At 36.6% G+C, this 19,840-nt stretch overlaps 1 protein-coding gene and 1 pseudogene across 1 annotated transcript; one reads left to right on the top strand and one right to left on the bottom strand.

Moving 5' to 3' along the window:
* Window positions 1-351: 351 nt before the first annotated feature.
* LOC120633989 (oocyte zinc finger protein XlCOF6-like) lies at window positions 352-10,318 on the top strand. The gene is made up of 11 exons (XM_039904430.1): window positions 352-680; window positions 1,384-1,581; window positions 1,663-1,696; window positions 2,227-2,455; window positions 2,861-3,109; window positions 3,198-3,371; window positions 4,542-4,745; window positions 5,212-5,382; window positions 6,052-6,241; window positions 7,638-7,799; window positions 10,116-10,318. Exons 1-11 carry the CDS (start codon window positions 552-554, stop codon window positions 10,176-10,178), a joined length of 1,803 nt encoding a protein of 600 aa, XP_039760364.1. The 5' UTR covers window positions 352-551; the 3' UTR covers window positions 10,179-10,318.
* Window positions 10,319-11,157: 839 nt separating this feature from the next.
* Window positions 11,158-11,340, bottom strand: LOC120635301 (annotated as a pseudogene).
* Window positions 11,341-19,840: the final 8,500 nt, after the last annotated feature.

Genomic DNA, 19,840 nt, shown 5'->3' with positions numbered 1-19,840 from the left:
ATTGGGCCACATGATTATGAGCATATTGGTTAATATGCTCATAATCGTGTGATTTTCAATACAATACAATAATAGTGCCCTTAATTTTTAAATACCTGTGTCCTTCTCTTATATGAGAGAGAAAGGCGTGTTTCCAGATTTAAAAAATAATAGGCTAAAGATATAACTAATTAATTTAGTACTTGGGTTTATTTTATTACAACTATGTCGATTTAATTACGTTGAGTATAATTATCGATAAATAAATACATCCTTGCTCAGTTTGAAAACTGATATTATGGTCTTTGGCGGTCTCAGAGTATATATACAATCACAGAATTGTCGAATGTCAAATCAAGCTCTATCAAATTAGATGTTCAATGTGCATCAATTTTGATGCATTTTGCATTTGATCTACTATATTTCGATAAACAAATCTATATTACTTATATATGGTGAAATAAAATGAAAGATGGACAACTAACTACTTCTCGCAATTAAAGTTACAATTGCATATTGCATAGTGTTTCAGTTTTTTCTTCAAGTATCATGAATACTTATTGCTGTGCTAAATGAAAATGGCTCAGAATATAAAGGATTTGTGTCGACTCTGTGCTAAAGGCGAAGGGTTTACTAAAGATTTAATGGATAACAGTAATAAGAATATTCTCAAAATGATACAGGAATATGTGCATGTATCTGTAAGTAATAACTATTTTGTATTCTGTAAGTCACAAATGATTCTTCAGAAAACTATTGAAGTTAGGTGAAATTAGACCCAACTTAATCTACAGAAAAGTGTATTATTCAAGTAGTTTTTGTAGGCGGATTCAAAATAAAATATTGTAATTTTTAATACAAGTGGTTTATCTAGATGGTAATTATTTTAGAAGAAATTACCGTTTATAAATACTACGCTTAACTATGCTTAATGCATGCATTATTATTATTATTGAAAGTAACATAATTAATTGGAGCAAAATTGACGTAATTAATTAGAGCTTTAAGTTTATTGGATATGGAGCAAAATTTAATAATATCTATACTATTCATACAAATAAATAAATTATTCCATTAAGTACTTAATTAAAATAAAGAAAATCATATCATAAATATGAATATTATGGGGCTCAACTGACATCCATCTTATTATAAACTTCTATACAATTTCAGCTGACAATATATACAATTAATAATGGTGGAAATATATGAAAAAATATTTAATAATAACTTGCATTCTAAACTTATTGATGTGACCTACCTAGACTACTAATATATGAGTAACTTAGTAACTCTTGGATCTAGATATATAATATGACTGAATTGTCATGACAAAAAGAGTGACACTCTGCTGATTCTAGTCAAACTCTACAGTTGCACTAGCTGTTATATTATACTTTCCAGGTGAACGAAACTGACGATTTACCCACTAAGGTGTGTCTGAGCTGCGAAGAGAAAGTGGTATCATTTGAGCAATTTGTGTTAGAATGTCTAAAAGTGCAGGAAACATTGAAGAAAATGTGTTTAGGGGCATGCACAACATGCCCAATCAAGTATGAGTCTGATGATGTGGAGTTTGGACTTCCACCAATCAAGTCTGAGGTAACCTGATGTGAGAACTTAAAGCTTGATGTGCATAATATTAAAATTTTACTGCATTCTTATCAATTTTACTTGTTGTAGGTTAAAGTGGAAATGATGCCAGAAGAATTAGTGAGTGAGTATTTTATAAAATGATTTTCTAAGTACTATCGTAAAAACGCGCGCCAACGTTAATATCATGTCGGATTCATTTCTGCATTCCTAAGTAACCGGAAAGAGAAAGCCTTCCCACAGGAAACTTTCCTGCAATTTTTTTTTTATTGCTAACCCTACTGGATACTTGTGACCTACGAACAGCTTTAGATATACAATGATATACAGCCAGTGGCACAGGTTGACAACTCAAGCCAGAAGGCTCACTGGAAGTGTTAAAAATTACTACTATTTAAGTGACAATCTTTCAGTATAATAATATGCTTTTTAAGACAAAAATGTGTTTAACTATAAGCTCAAAACTGAGCAATGTTTCAAAAAGCGTGTATTTGAGATAAATAACCTTGACGAACAGATGAATAGCCAGACAAACACATAAAGAAATTAAAGTTTCTCTTTATTTATATCATAAACTTAATCATCACACACACACATTTACAAATCATAAACTTTGACTGTGCTTTACTTTTTTTTAAAAACTTTGTCTTTTAGATGTCATAAACAATGATGAATCATTTGGTGATGACTTTGAAGCAGACAACTTTAGCAACAGTGAAACAAGAGATGAAAGTGATGGTGAACTAAGTGATGCCATGACATTAGCAACACTTAAGAAAACAAAAGCAAAGAAAAACAAAAGAAAGCAAATAAGTGAAGAAGAAAAAATTGAATTTAAGAATGTACTTAAGAAATCTAACTTGAATGTTAAAGATTTTGTAAAGTAAGTTATAATATATAAAAGGCTATTTGAAAATGAGTTACTACACCATTTAACCAAGATTCAATTTAGAAAGCTGATCATAATAATTTATTGCAAGTAAAGATTCCATATAAAAGTATCCAAAAAAAATTTTTGTGATTTTTTTTCATCTTACAACAACAACATAAGTGTTCTATTAATAATTAAATTGGGAAAATAATATTATAAATAATATTTTTGGTACATTTGTAAGTAACCTGTAATAAGTGACAGAAAGTAATTAACTTTGGTGCTTAATAATTTGAAAAAGTATTAAATTTCATCAGGTGTTCTAAATCATTGCAGGATCTTAAATGAACAAACATGCACAGCTTGTGTAGTAAAAATGTTAAGTTAAATATATTTTTTATAATTTTAATGTTTTAGACTAGAATGTAACATGTGCGATGAAGCCATGTCAACGTGGAGCGCTTTAAGAGTTCATTATGCTAAAGTGCACAAAAGCAAGCCCATGGTGTTTTGTCTATGTGGATTTATTGTCAGATCCAAAAGTGTTCTTTACAAACATGTATCAGATCACCGGATAGAAAGTCGTAAACTTAAAAAGAATGACTCAGATTCAGAGAAAACAGAAGAATCGAAATATTCAAGTTTAAATGTCAATGATTTTGTCAAGTATGTATATCTTTACTTTTGCTTACTTTTACTTGACACGTTTCTAATATTAACGAATATATACAGAAACATTTACTTTTTTTTACAGCTTCACATGCTCATACTGTGAGAAGGAGTGCAAGAGTTGGTATAGTTTGAAATCACATTGCGAAGGGAAGCACAACACAACACCTGTGGTTAGATGTAGCTGTGGCATTACTCTAAAATCGAAATCTGTTCTTTACAAACATGTACAAGATCACAAAAATCCCAATGTTATCTGGTTAGTGTGTACACATATATAGATAAAGAATAGATTTAATTATTGATCATTAGATCTTAGATTTTTTTTAAAGGTTTAGGCAAAATAGTTCTTTCTTTTTTACACGCTTTGAATAAAATACACTTGCGACCTGTATACGAGAAGTACAAAACTTGCATAAAAGACACTTCCGGCCTGAATACAAGAAGTAGGTACTAAACTTGCATAAAAGGCACTCTCTTCCTGTATACGAGACGTACTAAAGTTGCATAAAAGACACTTGCGACCTATATACAAGAGTTACTAAACTTGCATAAAATACACTCGCAACCTGTATAAGAGACGTATTAAACGTGCATACAAGATACTTGTGACCTCTATAGGACACGTTCTAAACTTTCATAAAATACAATTGCTGCCTGTAAACGATACTTACTGAACTTGCATAAACGAAACTTTCTTCCTGTAAACGAGACGTACTAAACTTGCATAAAAGACACTTTCTTACTGCATACGAGAAGACACCTGCGACCTGTATACAAGACGTATTAAACTTGCATAAAAGACACTTGCGACCTGTACACGAGACGAATTAAATTTGCATAGAAGACACTTGCGACGTGTGTCCGAGACGTATTAAACTTGCATAAAATATATTTGCGTACTGAGTACGAGACGTATTAAACTCGTATATAAGACACTTGCGGTCTATATGCGAGTCTTACTTCTCTTGCATAAAAGACACTTACGACCTGTAGACTATACGTTTTCAACTTACCGCTTGCTCGCAGTCAGGGTTGCCGCGCCGATATAAACTGTTTTCACTTCTCATAGTTTGGTGACAATGAAACCGGTAAAACTCTATACTCGGTTACTCGGCGAAACATGTAGGCAGTGGCGTGCATACAGGGTGTGTACCTACCGGTTATACACTTAGCGAGCAGAAAATATGAAATGAAAAAAAAAACTCCAGTACGAGCTATAAAAAAAATAAGGATAGGCTTTGTAAGAGTTATAAAAAGCCTAGACTTATGTTTTTATAGTTCGTACTGGAGATTTTCTTCATTTTATATCATCTGCATAACCTGCATGTAGGTACTCGGTACATATCAACTAAAATATAACGATGCAAGTAAAAAAATCTTGCAAAATATTTGAAGTAAAATTTTATAAGTGCTGTTTTGTTTTTAGTTGTGATAAATGTCCACGGATAACTAAAACGGAAGCAGCCATGAACAAACACAAAATGAGACATGTGCCTAAGTCTGAAAGAAAGTTTTGTTGCGCTTCATGCGATAAGGTGTTTAATTCAAAGGATACGCTTAAGTCACACGAAAGATCGCATATACCGATAGAAGAACGAAAAATATACCGATGTGAAATATGTGATCTCAAGTAAGTACGCTTATAAAAATGTTTTAGGCTTATTTAATCACACATAATACAGTTGGCACCATCCGTTCTCATTCCGAGGCTACTCTGAGAAAATATAACGGAAAACTAGCAGCTTTTTTTCCTGAGATAATACCTACTATCATCTACTGCGATCACCAGTCCATCTTCACAGCGTTGTGATTATAGGCAAACCCTCTCGTTGGGTGAGACTTTTAGTCTTAAGTTTACGTTTTTATACATATATGGTTAAATAAAAAATACCTGAAAGCTACTCGGCCTGTAGTTGTTTAAACTAAAACTAACAACTTTTTTTTCACTATACAGTCATTATTTTACTTGTTACTGCGGTCACCGACCCGAGTACGCGTCGCTACGTTATCGAATCACAGTTGGGTTGGTTACAGAGCTTTTTGGTATTTTTTACTCAAGTCTGTATAGATAAACACCAATTTCACTTGACGTGCAGGTTTACCACGCGCTCGTCGGCAGCGTCGCATAAACGCGTGGTGCACGAGAAGATCAAGAGTTACGTGTGCGATCTGTGCGGCTACGCGTGCGGTACTAACGGAGAGTTGCGACAGCACCGCGCCATACACAGCGAGGATAAGCCATTCGTCTGCAGGACCTGCTCCAAGCCGTGAGTTTATTTTTTTTACCCAATACCCTCGATATTACGAGGGTTACGGTTGTAGCTGGTTTATGTTTGTTTGTTTCCGAAGTGGGATAGTCTAGGGCTTCGGCAACCTTTTCAGAGGGATCCAATTTGATCCCCGATACACACCGCTAAATTTCAAGCAATTAAAATATCACTTGAATTTACGGTGAAGCAAAACATCGCGAGGAATCTTGCATGCCTGAGAGTTCTCGATAACGTTCATAAATGTGAAAAGCTGTGTGCTACCATATGCAAAATAAGTGCAGACGATTTCCGGTTCCAATTTTGCTGCCAACAGTTACTGTACATTTAAATAATAGTATACCATTCTGATCTTGTTCATGCAGAAAAAAACTATTCAAATGAAATTATATTACTTCTTTTAGCATTTACTAGGTAGGTACTTTTAAGTTACTCTACGTCCTTTCAACTAACTCTATGCTTCAAATCAAGTTTATTAATAATAAAAGTATATAAATATATTTATATATATATATATATATTTTTATTTAATAATAAATAAATATACTACGACAATACACCTATAGCCCCAAAGTAAGCGTAGCTTGTGTTATGGGTACCAAGATAACTGATGAATGTATAGGAAATTACATGAGATCATCCACCTTAAAAAGCGATTATGATTTTTAGATTCAAAACATATTCCAATCTAAAGACTCACATGGATACTCACGAGGATACGTCATACGTGTGCTTTGTATGCAACCGTGTACTAAACAGCCGACGTACACTGCGGAAACATCTGCTGGTACACGAGGACAAGTGTCGCCACGTATGCTCCTATTGCAATAAAGCCTTCAAGCGGAGACAGACTTTAAAGGTAAGAAATACGTCACTATCTGCCATTTATTTAAAGGCGCACATCATACGAGTGTTTTGTTTGCAACCATTTGCTAAACAGCCACCGGACGTTGCGAAAACACCTGCTAGTGTTCACGAGGAGAAGTGACGTTTAAGATTCTTGACCAGACGATTTAGCAGCTACACATACACAAAGTAAAAACTTGACGCTTTGCCAATACTGTGTACTTGTAGTTACGTGCATATCAGTCCATGTTTTTGTGTGTGTGCTATGTTTAAAAAGATGTAATATGCATGTTTTTAGTGCTCTTAATAAATAAATAAATAAATCCCGTACCTTGATCAATGGTTCAGCGTATCGTTAACAAACAATTATAAGCGATTTATTTGATTAAAAATCGTAGTAATTACACTGTTAAGAAATGGTGGAATAAACAAGAGGCTTGAATTTCGCAGATAAACGAATAAGGTCGCACGTTTGTGCGTCCTCTGAATTCTGCGGAATGTTTTTTTTTATACTCCTATTGAAGTCAGATTTTACATGTCATAGCATCTATCTCCTTACCATGACATGAAGAAGTTGATGTTGATGATGGTACCATCATCATCAACTTCTTCTTCATCATCAGCTTCATCATCTTCATCATCACCATCATCACTATCAATGATTGCGTTTTGGTTTCCCAAAACTTATATCTGGTTCACTTTCAAACAACTCTTATAATATATCTCCGAACCCTTTTTTCGTCTGTTTAGCAGGTGCTCTTTTTCTGGTAAAATGGCGCGGTTCTCTAGGATCAATGTCTGATACTCTTAGTACTCGTAGTCTCTTTTTAGAAGACTAAGAATTGCAACTCTTGTTTGTATGACGGTTGTCAAACAAAGGATCAAATGCTTAATTTAGCCCTTTTTATACTTGAGCATATGAGACGAAGTATCTCCATGATATTATGATGATATTAGCTCCCCACTCTTGCGCACACCACCACCCCATTAAACCGTACTGGATAGAAGCGCAAGTAACGCCTTACTCTGCGGAAATCCATGACATATTATGTAAATTAAGCTTAATTTTCATAATCCTATATCAACCTGAACTAAAAAGCCAGTTATGTCTATTTATTCAAATTTAAAAATTATTTTGTGCCTATCCACGGCACTTATGAAACTTCCATACATATTATAAGTTTTCATTATTGTGAGGTGACTGCGATAACTATATTCGTTAACTTAAACCTTTAGCTAGGAGGATTCCAAACAAGCCCTGGTCTAAGAAGAGGTCCCAACAAGCTTAGCCGGTTTTTTTTTGTTATCACCACAGTTAATTAATAATTAATTAGCTATGAAGTTACAGCTTGAAACATGTAAGCCTTTATATTATTATGATTCTATTCTAATTTGTATAATTGGTCTAGGTTCACATGTACACGCACACTGGTGACAAGCCCCTTACGTGCAAGTGGTGCGACGAGCGGTTTTCGTACGCGTCTACTCTGCGCTCGCACCGGCTGCGCTGTCACCCGGACAAAATGGCTGTCCAGTACTCCTCCTACAATACGCACGTCGTGATGCAAGATGTGAGTAGAAAATTAAATAGCATTATTTTAATTAAGGCTTTCCCCCCATTTGAACCTGTAATTATAATAATAATTCTTTATATTCAGGCAATAGTCCCATAGAATAGATTTGTTTTAAAATATAAAAATAGTAACAAAGATAAAGCAAATGCAGATGTAAAAAAAATAATTAAGTTATAACCTTAGATTATTGTTCAAGTACCGGTGCACGCAAGACCAATATTTGACAAACGGATTTCTAAGGTCCTGATTTAAAGTGCAAAGGATGGTATTGATGCTCCGTCTAATACAGTGGCGTGGTTTTCAGGGTTTCATAAAGCGTAAAATGGAAAATTGTTCTTCTACAGGTGCCTGAACATTCTTGGGTAGCCAGTAGTCGAATAAAATATTTGGGTGTTTTGAATAAAACAGCTAACAATTAAAGTAACATGGGGATACAGTAAATCCGTTTACTATGACTCCGCCTATATTGACCAACCGGTTATTATGACGTAATTACACTACGAAGTTTGGTTTTCATATAAAATTCTTTATCATAAAGTCGGATATCTTCTTCTTCTTCTTCTGTTCCTGGGCCTTTTCCGCACTTGGTTGGTCTGGGGCCGTCCGTTGTACGTATGGCCACTGATGCGGCTCCCCGCTGGATCACTCCAGCCAGCCGAGCTCGCTCCAAAAGCTTAGCAGGCCGCCCAGGTCGCCGAGTGCTTCATGGAGTGTTGCTGAGGAGCCAAGGTGTGCTGCGCGTTGTTCTGCTACTCCGTTGCATTGGAGCATTACGTGTATCGGTGTTTCCTCCGTCTCCATGCATGCTCTGCAGAGAGGGCTGTCAGTTATACCTAAAATGGAAAGGTGTTTGTTTAGTGGACAGTGCCCTGTTATCATACCTACAACTGTCCTTAGTTTAGGTCGATTCAGTTGCAGTAATTTTGTTGTTAGTCGTGGGTTGTTCTTACCAAGCGGCTGGGCAATGTTTATGTTAAGCTCCGGGCATCCCTGCTCCAGTGCCTGAGTTTGTCTTTGATCCGTCGGTGTAGACCTCTATTACGACGGTGTCAGCTTTGTCTGTTTTTCCTCCTTCAGCGGCTACTTTATAGTGCCTGTCTAGCACATAGTGTTTCCGCGTCTTGTCACATATCCAGTCTAGTTGTGGGCATTTATTAATTTCTTTTGATAGTATCCTTGTATGTCCTATGTTTGTATCCTTCCACAGCCCGTAAGCCCTCAGTCTAAGGGCTGCAAGTGTGGCTTCCTCTTTAATGTGTAGGTGTAGTGGTGGTATGCATAATATAGCCTCCAGCGCAGTTGTTGGTGTTGTGCTCATGCAGCCTGTGATAGCTAGGCACGCTTGACGTTGGAATTTTTGTAGTTCTAGCTGGGTTGTCGCAAGGAGTGTTCTCGGCCACCATATCAGTGAGGCGTAGTTTAGTGAGCTCCTGACGACTGCTAAGTACAACCATTTCATTATGTATGGTTTAAGCCCCCAGGTTTTTCCTGCCATGCGTTTGCATTGGCTGAGGATGATCGTTGATTTTTGGATTTTTGTATCTATATGTGTCTTCCAGTTTAGTTTGGAGTCCATCGTTACTCCGAGGTACTTTACCTCGGTTGATAGTTTTAGGCTTGTTTTAAACAGTGTTGGTGTTTTTGGAAATTGTGGCTTCCTTTTGTTGGTAAATAATACGAGTAAAGTCGGATATAATGACTTCCCTTACAGTGATATGTCGCTTATTATCACCCATTTTTAATAGATTATGTCCGGTTATAACGTCCGACATGATTCTTTACACTTCCGGTAATGTTCGTTTCCCGACGACGTTCCATACCGATCACGATTTGTTCACATTGAAAATGATAATTTGACCATAGCTATGTCTTCTATACACAATAGTATTAGAGACTGTTTTTACAATAAAATGAAAAAACAAAAGCAGACAAAAATTACAGATTACTTACAGTAAAAAATACACTTGTATGTGTTATAATGTGCTGATTACGTGCAATTTTGATTTTGATTTAATATACATATGTACATAATTACTATGTTTCTGTATTAAAACACTTAAGTACATACATATGTACATATTTACATAAAAAAGGTTTTTCATTTCACAAAACGCTTTGTATGACGTCCTCTTATTATGACGTGTTTGTCAATTCCTTTCGATGTCATTATAAACGGAATCTACTGCATTAGTTTTGATGATGATAATGAGCATCAAAACATTTAATTTATTAATGATGGCTTCTTTTGTTTTGTATATCTGTTAGTTTAATGAATACAAATAAATAATTTAAACCTTTTCTGTGTTGTTACAGGGTTACATAAAAAACGACTTGCCCCTAAACATTGCGAAATCCGATGTAGATGCTATTCAATAATAAGTATTATTACTAATTTTTCTTATTGACATTAATTAATTATTTATCTTTAGAAGAAATATTGTCATCCACTTAGTTTTAAGTCGAATTAATTATGATTTTCTGTTTGTTTAATAAACAAGTATCATTTACATTTACAATATATGTATTTTTTTATTTTCCCCCTTTTATTTTACTATCATTTGAGAAAGAGAGTGGAGAGTTTTTAAGTAAGCAGTGTATAATTTCTGCTAATTATGCATAATTGCTGACTCCTGTGCGATAAGGTAATTTTGCCGGTCTCCAGAAAGCAAGCTAGCAAATCGATGTGTTATTAGTTAGTTTATATTATATGAGTAATAAGGTAAATGTTGTGAGGATTTACGTCAGTAAAGATTAAATGAATCCTGTTAAAAATTCAATTTTAAAAATAAATTAATTAATATCGCCAGGAGTGCATTAAACAAAATAAAAACTCAATTATCTAATGTTTATTTATTTTAATTTTAAATTCAACAACGCAATTATAAGTATTTAAAAAGGAACCGTTGAACTGATATGGCCTTATTATTATGACAAGGAGCTGATGATGCGAGCGGGAGTGTGGCCATGGAAGCTGTAATAATAGATATCTTTTTTTTTTCGTGGGGAAATCCTCAGGGTACCACCGCACCACGGGGAGGCACAGTGGTTATGTCGGACTCGTACCGGCTAAAACACCACGGTGTTCCAACATGTCACCTGGTGACAGGGCTACGGGAACGCTTTCGCACACAACCGCGACATAATAATAGATACCTACGCTAGCCTACCTACCATAGAGTTTGTACTAATTTGATTAATCGTGACAAGAACTCTAATTCCAGTTACTGAAAATAAAGTTTGTCGAGTACACCTAATGTATTAGGTACATATAATATAGTATTCTTCATCATCATCATCATCAGCCTATAACAGTCCACTGCTGGACAATAAAGGGTTTTTTTTTTTCGATGGGAATTCCTTATGGATAGCACCGCACCACGGGGAGGCACAGTGGTTATGTCGGACTCGTACCGACTAAAAGCCCCTCTCACGCTCAGGACATCGCGCTACGTTTCATCAACATGGCTGGGTAGTCTCACCTAGTGTGTGAGTCTCGTGAAGAGCTTACTATAGAAATGATCCTATGAAGTAAGGTCTTCTGGACTAAAGGCCTGTCCCAACTGGAGGATTTTCCCATAATCACCATGCTGGGCAGGCATATTGGTCATCGCAGTAGATAGTACTAGTAGCACAGATGACGCTGCTACCCGCGGGAAGAAGAGGGATGGTAACAACTGTATTCTCATCTGTCGTCGCAACACCAAAAACTATAATAATCATACAATATTTCAGCTGTTTAGCACCTCGAAATAAACAATTTTATTAGTTCGCCACTAATAGATTAATTTTGACGGGTACGTGAGCCATGACCGAATTGGTAATTGGTAAAAGCAAAGGCAGATGCGGCTTCATTTTCTCTCGTTATCTATTTCTTAAATTATATAAATAGACTAGCTGATCCCAGCGCCATCTGTCGGGCTGATTTGTGAATCTAAACCATCCAGGGTGTTGGGTGGCACGCATACCGAAAAATTCATTCAAATCGGTCCAGCCGTCTAGGAGGAGTTCAGTGACACACACGCATACAAGAAATATATATATATATATAAAGATGTAAACATAAGACACATCTGTCAATAAATTTTGAAATAATATCTCTTATGGTACCCAATTAAATATTATTTGAGGGCTTGCCCAATCAAGTACCAAATGTTTAAAATTATTTTACGTCCGTTAGGCTTATCAAAATCGAATTCAAATTCAAAATTTCTTTATTTGTGAAGGCCTATCACAGGCACTTATGAAACGTTCATACATATTTTTAGATAATTGTAAAGGGATGGTGATAACTTTGTTCGCCAACTTAAACCTAAAGCTACGAGGGTTCCAAATGCGCCCTGGTCTAAGAAGAGGCCACAATGAACTTAGCCGGTTTTTGTTATCACCATCTCACAGTAAATTAATATTGAGGTATTAAGTGATAAATGACTCAGACACCGGGAGGTATTTTGGCATCGTTCGAGTCCATGTAGGACTGAATTGTATCGATAATGCATCCGTATTTATATCAAAATACCCACCAACTCAATGTCATGAACATTGGTTTTTAATCAAATTTGTAAACAACCTATTCAATTTAATAAAATATCTGGCAAATATGAATTGATAGTTATCAAAACTTTAATTATTTACCCACTTTATAAATTTACTGTTACAAAAGTAAGAGCAATTCAAACCCAAGCTTTTTCTCGTTCAAGTTATCCTTAAAATTATCTTTGCAAAGGTAGCATGAAAAAAAACAGAACACATTTTTTAGTACAACGTAATTCTTATACATGAAAGTGATGTGGGACAGTTTCACTTCTTACTAGTGACACAATTTGAAGCTACGCTTTTCACGAAGCACCGCGCATTCACCGCACATTGGAATGAAGCCAGCAACATGTGGCGTGCAGCGTACTGCGAGAGTGAAGTGAATAGAGGATTTTTTTCGAGCGAGTGGTGGATCCAAGCGAAGATAAGGGCGGCCGACCGTCAGCAAGTTGGCACATTGCCAACATCACTCCGTGCCGCGCCTCCCTTACCCTCCATTTAACAAATTACATAACGCAGTAAAAACGCTACGTTGCGTCATGGGGATAGTTCACGCGATACTTTATCACGCACGAGCTTTGCTCTATGAAGTATGAAGTAGTTCTTTTATCTTGAACAGATAACACGTACCTAGATCATATAGGAAAGTTTACATAAACCCCAGTATTTTACTGTTAAAGTAGATAATCATGCTACTTACGTCAATATTACAAACAGAAAGTTATAGTTTCCTCGTACCACTAAAATAACATCATGGGATTTTAACTCTTCCTTTAACGGTTTTTTTCTTATTTTCATTTTTGTCTGTCTCTTGTCTGAACATATAATAGCCTGTTTGCGGCGAGTATATGTTGTATATGTTTAGCGAGTCCAGTAACGTTTAATTTACTGATTAGACAGAAGTCAATTTTTTTTTCTTATTCTTCTGTAAGTTAGCCCTTGACTGCAAACTCACCTGGTGTCAAGTGATGGTATAGTCGAAAATGGTAGCGGGCTAACCTGTGAGAGAGTATGGAAGTTATATTTAACCCGCGCCCCTAAATCCTTAATTTTACGCTTATGCGAAACATCGCGCCGGAACGCTAAATCGATGTCGGTAGGGTGGTAGCCTACGGCCATTAGCCACGGCCGAAGCCTCTCACCAGACCTAGGTACCCTAAAATTATAAATTCCCAAATTGCCTCTTACAATCGAACCTGGAACCTCCAACAAAACCACAGCGCTCACTGCTGCGCCAGGGAGGTCGTCAACAATATATAAGAATTATTTATTTTAATCAGAAGGCTATTTGAATCAGAATTTATTTTATTATTTCTTTAGGAGTTCTTTTCCTTTATTTTTTAATCACATAAAATAAGTGTACATAAAGTTTACCAAGTTAAGTATAGCTATGCATTAAGATACCTTTTTTATTAATAAAGTACCTAGTTTCCAACATATTATTTATTAAGTTTAATCAATCACGCATTTAAAAAACAAGTTTAATCTCGAGCGTATCGCTTTTTTTAAATACCTATATCTGGATATATGATTATAGGGTTGAATTTTAAGTTCGCCAACATCAGTCAGAAAATAGATTAATTACCTGGGTTTAAGCAGTTAAAAGTGTGTTAGCCCAGTGGCTAGGATTTTGACCCCCCTTTCGTGGGTACCGGGTTTGATCTCCGGCACGCACCTCTATCTTTTCAGAGCTTTAGAGCGTTTATAATTTATGTAATTAGACTAGTAGTATAGAACGAGATATTATATTCCGGCTGAAGTCTTCCAATCCACACTTGGCCAGCGTAGTGTCCTACGGCCTAAGACATTCTCAGTCTGACAAGAAACCCGAACCTTGGGTAACTGTACTGAGGTAAGGTACTGAGTTTGCAAAGATGTCGATGAAGTGAGTAGGTACCTAGATAGAAATGTTACTTTAGAATATTAAACAAACCCGCCAAATATCAGAAGAAAACTATAATCAAGATGATACCACTAACAAGTGGCCCTCTAGTGTTCCACCTATAAAAGATTCACAGAGAGATAAAGGCCCAGTTGCAGTTTTTTTTATTTTATTTGTCTGGTAGGAGGCTTCGGCCGTCTTTAGTCACCACCATACCGACAAAGACGTGCCACTAAGCGATTTAGCGTTCCGGTACGATGTCGCGTACAATCCGATTTGGAGTAGGTACTTGGTTATAACTGCCATACTCCCTGACCTGTAAGCCACCTCGTCACTTATAACCAGATTGAAGTCAAAGGCTTTTATACATTTGAGTATGTATATATTAATATAGCCCACCGCCAATTCACTAGGATCGGCCTGCCGTTATCCCCAGAATACAGATTGCGTATAAGTTTTCCTACAAAAGGCAATTCAATACATTGAAAGCCAAACGTGGATATTTCCCAAGGATTACGATACATAACATTTTCTTCTTCGACTTCAGTAGGTATGTTACAACCTATCTATATTTTTTTACCATGTTTTATTTATTATTAGGTCTAAACAATCCTTTCATAAATTCTTAGTGTGGGTAAATATTTAGGTAGGTAAGCCTTTAAAATATTGAATCACAAGTGCCAAAAACTCTATTCATTGTTTTTATATTTTTTGCACTTTTTTCTCTATTTTAGAATATAATTTACATTTAAAAGTAAATTTTTAACGTAATAAGAAAAGTTAAAAATAAAATTAATTCTTGAAAGTTGACATATTGTAACTTCTTTTTTATTAACGTATACTTACCTACCTACTTACGGATTTATGTAAACTGCAACAAAGAGCAAAACGTATAAAATAAATAATAGGTATAAAAGCCTGTATACTGTCTACCCGCACAATAAATAACATGTAGAGCAAAAAAGTTTTTTATATGTTTCCTTTATTATAATTATGAATGTAAAGTAGCCTACTTCAGTAAGTAACTAGGTAGTTTCCCTACGTATCTATTGTTACCTCAACTCGCCGAGAGTACTACCTACTAACAAAACGAAATATTGTAAATATTGTGTAGAAGCAGGCGTTACTTCCAATAAGAAATCCATGATATATTATGAAAATTAACCTTAATTTGCTATAGTCCGCGTAAGGCAGGAGAATCTTTATGGTGTAATTTAGTATTTCTTCAATCCTTATACTCCACACCAAACAGATCTTCGGCACTGTACCCTCTACGCACGTTTCGTTTCGAAACCGGAGCATCCTCAGGAGACGTTGCTTTACTATTGTTAAGTCAACATCAGTACTTAACATTTATTCATTGTAAAGTCAACATCTCCTGAGGATGCTCCGGTTTCGGAGCGAAACGTGCGTAGATTGCCGAAGATCTGTTTGGTGTGGAGTATGACGATTGAATAAATTACAAATTACAGCATACAGGTTCTCCTGCTTTTCGCGGACTATAGCAAATTAAGCTTAATTTCATGAAATATTGTAACATTTTAAAAAGATAGCGACCTACCCACTTGGATATTATAGTGTCTGGTTTCCACAATGGGTCGGTACTTCCATAACTTCAACAATATTTGCATTATGATCAAAGCAAACGTTGAGTAAGTAATGCTTAGGTAAGCAAGCTCGTACTTGATTTTAATATTTTAAGCTCCAAAAAGTAACAAAGCTTTAAAGTGACGTCTATGCTTTTAGCGTAGCCGAGTGCGAATCTACATATGCATACTATTGAGCAAGTAAGATCCATCAAAGGCCGAAAAACACAGTCGGCTTTTTCTGATTTATAAGCTTCTCTGACATATTCGCAAGTTCTTGCAGATGACTAGCGAGCGAATATAAACAATTTCACACTTGTTATGATTTGCGTTATAACTGAGAGTTTATTCTTATTGTTTGTTTGAGGTCGAAATATTAACAAAAAAAAAATTATAAATAATTCGCATGCATGTCACAACAAGAACGGTAACTTTTAGAGGTTATGGCGAGTCAAATTAGTTCTGTAGGTAACTGGGCTTGCTCAAAATCAAGATCCTAGGAACGCCACTGCATATTCGCTAATCTTGTTACAAGTGTCATCATCATCCGAGGTAATTTTATGTCCCACTGCTGAATCCAGGTCTCGTCTCTCATAGGAGAGAGCATAGGCTCGCCAAGCTGCTCAAATGCGGGTTGGTGGGCTTTAACGACTATCAATAAAAGTGCATGATAATATCCAGGACTGATGGCTGAACCAATAAGGTCAATAACGGGTAAATTAATCAAGATATTTATAATTGTAAGGATTTTCTCAATATTAATACTTTACACCGCCAATTTTCTAACTCCGGGCAGGTAGTGAATATTCTTTAATAGAAAGTACACAATACTTTATATAATTTTTTGCCTGACCTGGGATTCGAACAAGGACCTCGTGATCCGTAGTTGAACATGCTAACCACTAGACCAACGAGGTATAGGTATATCGAGCAATGGGTTGGCGGGCTTCATTAGTAATTATCCCAATTATATCCAAGGCACTGGAGATTCCAACGCGAGTTTTCTAACTCCCGGCTGATACTGGGAAAGCAATGCTGGGCCCAATCCGGCCATCGAACTGAAAAGCTCGATATTCTGCTACTGTTCACAAAACCTACCCATGCGTCGACTTTTTGACACTTTTAATAAACAATTTCCCAAACGTTGACATCTTCATTCCGTCTGAAGGTAGCTAAAATAAAACTATTAATAAAGCTCTTCAAATAAATTGAAATATTCGTATAACTGCCGGGTATGTAATAATTATTTATTATTATTATTTTCTCAAATAAGTAATTTAGTCTTAAATATGTGTTTTTATTTAATTTTTCTTTTATATCACTTAATTCGTTTTCAATTTTTTTTATTTTTTTTCCTTTTTATTAGCACTAAGAGATTTTGCATTAACTTATTTTTCAAGTACATGTTAGCTTTTGATTGCAATTATGTCTGGTGGTTAGTGATAATGCAGTTAGTTATGTCAGCGGGCTAGCCTGTTAGGCGTATCGCAGTTATCTTAACACCATGCCTCTCATCGGTTTCTACGCAGTATCGTACAGGAACGCGAATCGCTTAGCGTCGCGTCTCTTGTGGTAGGGTGGTAAAAAGCTGCGGCCGAAGCAACCGATACCCTAACATAGTAAATTCAGAAATTTGTCCTGCGTCAGGTGTTTTTTCCGGGAACCTCCCAATTAAAAGCCCACAACCATCCCCACTTCATAAGGGAGGTCGATACTAGCTAGAGGAATTACATGGGTACTACGACTAAGACACCGGGAGGTATCTTTGCATCGTTCGAGTCCATGTAGGACTGAAATGTATAATTTTTTCATTTTTCGGAAGGACACTTGCCGATAACCACCTGAGGGGTTACTACGGCGTCACCGGGGGAGTGGGGCGAGCGCGAAAGCTCGCCATGAGAAGAGCCCCAGGGCTCGACGACATCGGGGGGGAAGTGGGAGACGTCGACCCAAGGGTGCCTCCTGCGAGGACTCGGACCTCGGCTCGGTTCGACGTTATCTGACTGTGCGTGGACTTTTGGACTAATCATTGTTTAGTCCGATCGCCCCCGTGACCGTGGTAAGGATCCACGTCCGGATGACGTCAGAAATCGGGGCCCTCGTCTTCGCCGGCGAAGACGCTGTGTATGTTGCGTGTGTGTATGTTGTTGGGACACGTTGTTGGTAGGTATTTTATCGTCAGGGTCGTCAAGGACATGCTTCGGACATCGCCGCGTTGGCTCGACGTCGGGGACGGGGGTATAAGTGGACGCCTCGACCACTAGGGGGTGGGGTGTCGGACTGCTGAAATGTATCGATAATGCAGTCGTATTTATATCAAAATACCCAACAACTCCATGTCATTAACAATGGTTATTAATCAAATATAATTTTAATTGTTTCTTGAAAACTAACTATTAATTAATCAATTCTAACTATTAATTAATCCTAATCAATTTAATAAAATATCTGGAAAATATGAATTTATAAATATCAAATGTTTAATTATTTACCTACTTTATAAAATTACTGTAACAAAGGTTTACGTTAGATACCTGCCAAACTTGGTTCTGCCTAATATTATGAAATAGGTACTGGGGTTTTCTCTCCAACCCCCGCAACTCAGAGAGCCCGTAAACGTCGTCGCCCACAACGTTCTGGTTTATTATAACGAAAAAGTTAGAATTTTCGGTAATAAACCTCGCCATTGAGCAACGTGGGAATCTAAGCTCCATAATCCATCTCCTCTATTGCCCGAGGATGTATGATGTAGGTTATTCAATAAAATATTTTTTTAAACGATTTAGCAAAATGTAGGTAATTATGCCTATATACTGCATTCTGCAAAAGGGTCCCGATATTTTAAGCATTTTCATAAGGTGGCAAGTAAGAGCAGACTGATGGTTGATCAGTGACGTTGTAGTCTAAGACGTTAGTCCCTGAAGCAAGAACCCTTATTGGTTTAAATAGCATTGTACTGTAACGATAACCACAACGATAACCAACATGTCTATTCTATATGGTTGCCCTAAATACAGAGCTAAGTTTAAAATATCAATTATAATTATCAAACATATTTGCTAGTTAACCGCTTTGTTTACTCGCTATGGATTAGACTATAAATTATTTTAGTGTCTTCTCACTAAACTATAAACTATCTTATGATAACATTACAGGGTGTCTTGAATATATATATTCAATTGGACGCTAACTATGACCAATCTATGGAGCCATTATCTAAGGACCACCTTTAATTTATGTAAATGCGATTAAGGCAAACACACAAACACCACATATAATGCCCACTTAATGAATCAAATCTCAAAGAGTACTTACCTAATACTTTTACGACTTTTGTAGAGGTGGCTTATCGCAGCCATCGCACAGCAAAATAATCAAATTATGCCTCTTCGAAATGAGAAGTGAATATTGACATTCCCCTCGGATTATTATTGATTTATGCGATTCTGATAGTAATACATTGTTACCGGATGTGAGCCCACACTGTAATTCTTCCGGGTACGTAGGGCGTTCATTAAGTATCCCAATTCATGACGAAGTCATCTTTTTCTTCTTCTTCTTCATGGGAAATGACGCAGCCGACGAACTAGCGCGGCTGGCCACATCACTGAAAGTGGTAGGACCGAAACCGATCATACCAATACCTTTCAGTGAATATAAAACATCGCTGCATAAACAAACGCAATCCACATACTCAGAGATTATCGAAAATTAGTGTAACACACAAATAGAGCTTTTCCAGACCTTAACACACGACTGACAACCAAACTACTAAAACTAAGTCAGAACAAACTCAGGACTGTAGTAAGCATGATAACAGGGCTTTGTCAACTATACAAACACCTTTTCATTTTAAGTATAACCGACAGTCCTCTGTGCAGAGCATGCGTGGATGCAGATGAAACACCGACATACGTATTGCTCCATGTAGAGGAGTAGCAGAGCAACGCGCAGCATACCTTGGCTCCCCAGCATCACTCCCTGAAGCACTTGGCGACCTGGGCGGCCTGCTAAGCTTCTGGAATGAGCTCGGCTGG

Source organism: Pararge aegeria, chromosome 2, assembly GCF_905163445.1.
Source record: "Pararge aegeria chromosome 2, ilParAegt1.1, whole genome shotgun sequence".
Classification (NCBI taxonomy): domain Eukaryota; kingdom Metazoa; phylum Arthropoda; class Insecta; order Lepidoptera; family Nymphalidae; genus Pararge; species Pararge aegeria.
Note: the sequence above shows the minus strand (reverse complement) of the source record. Positions and strands in the feature narration are given on the sequence as shown.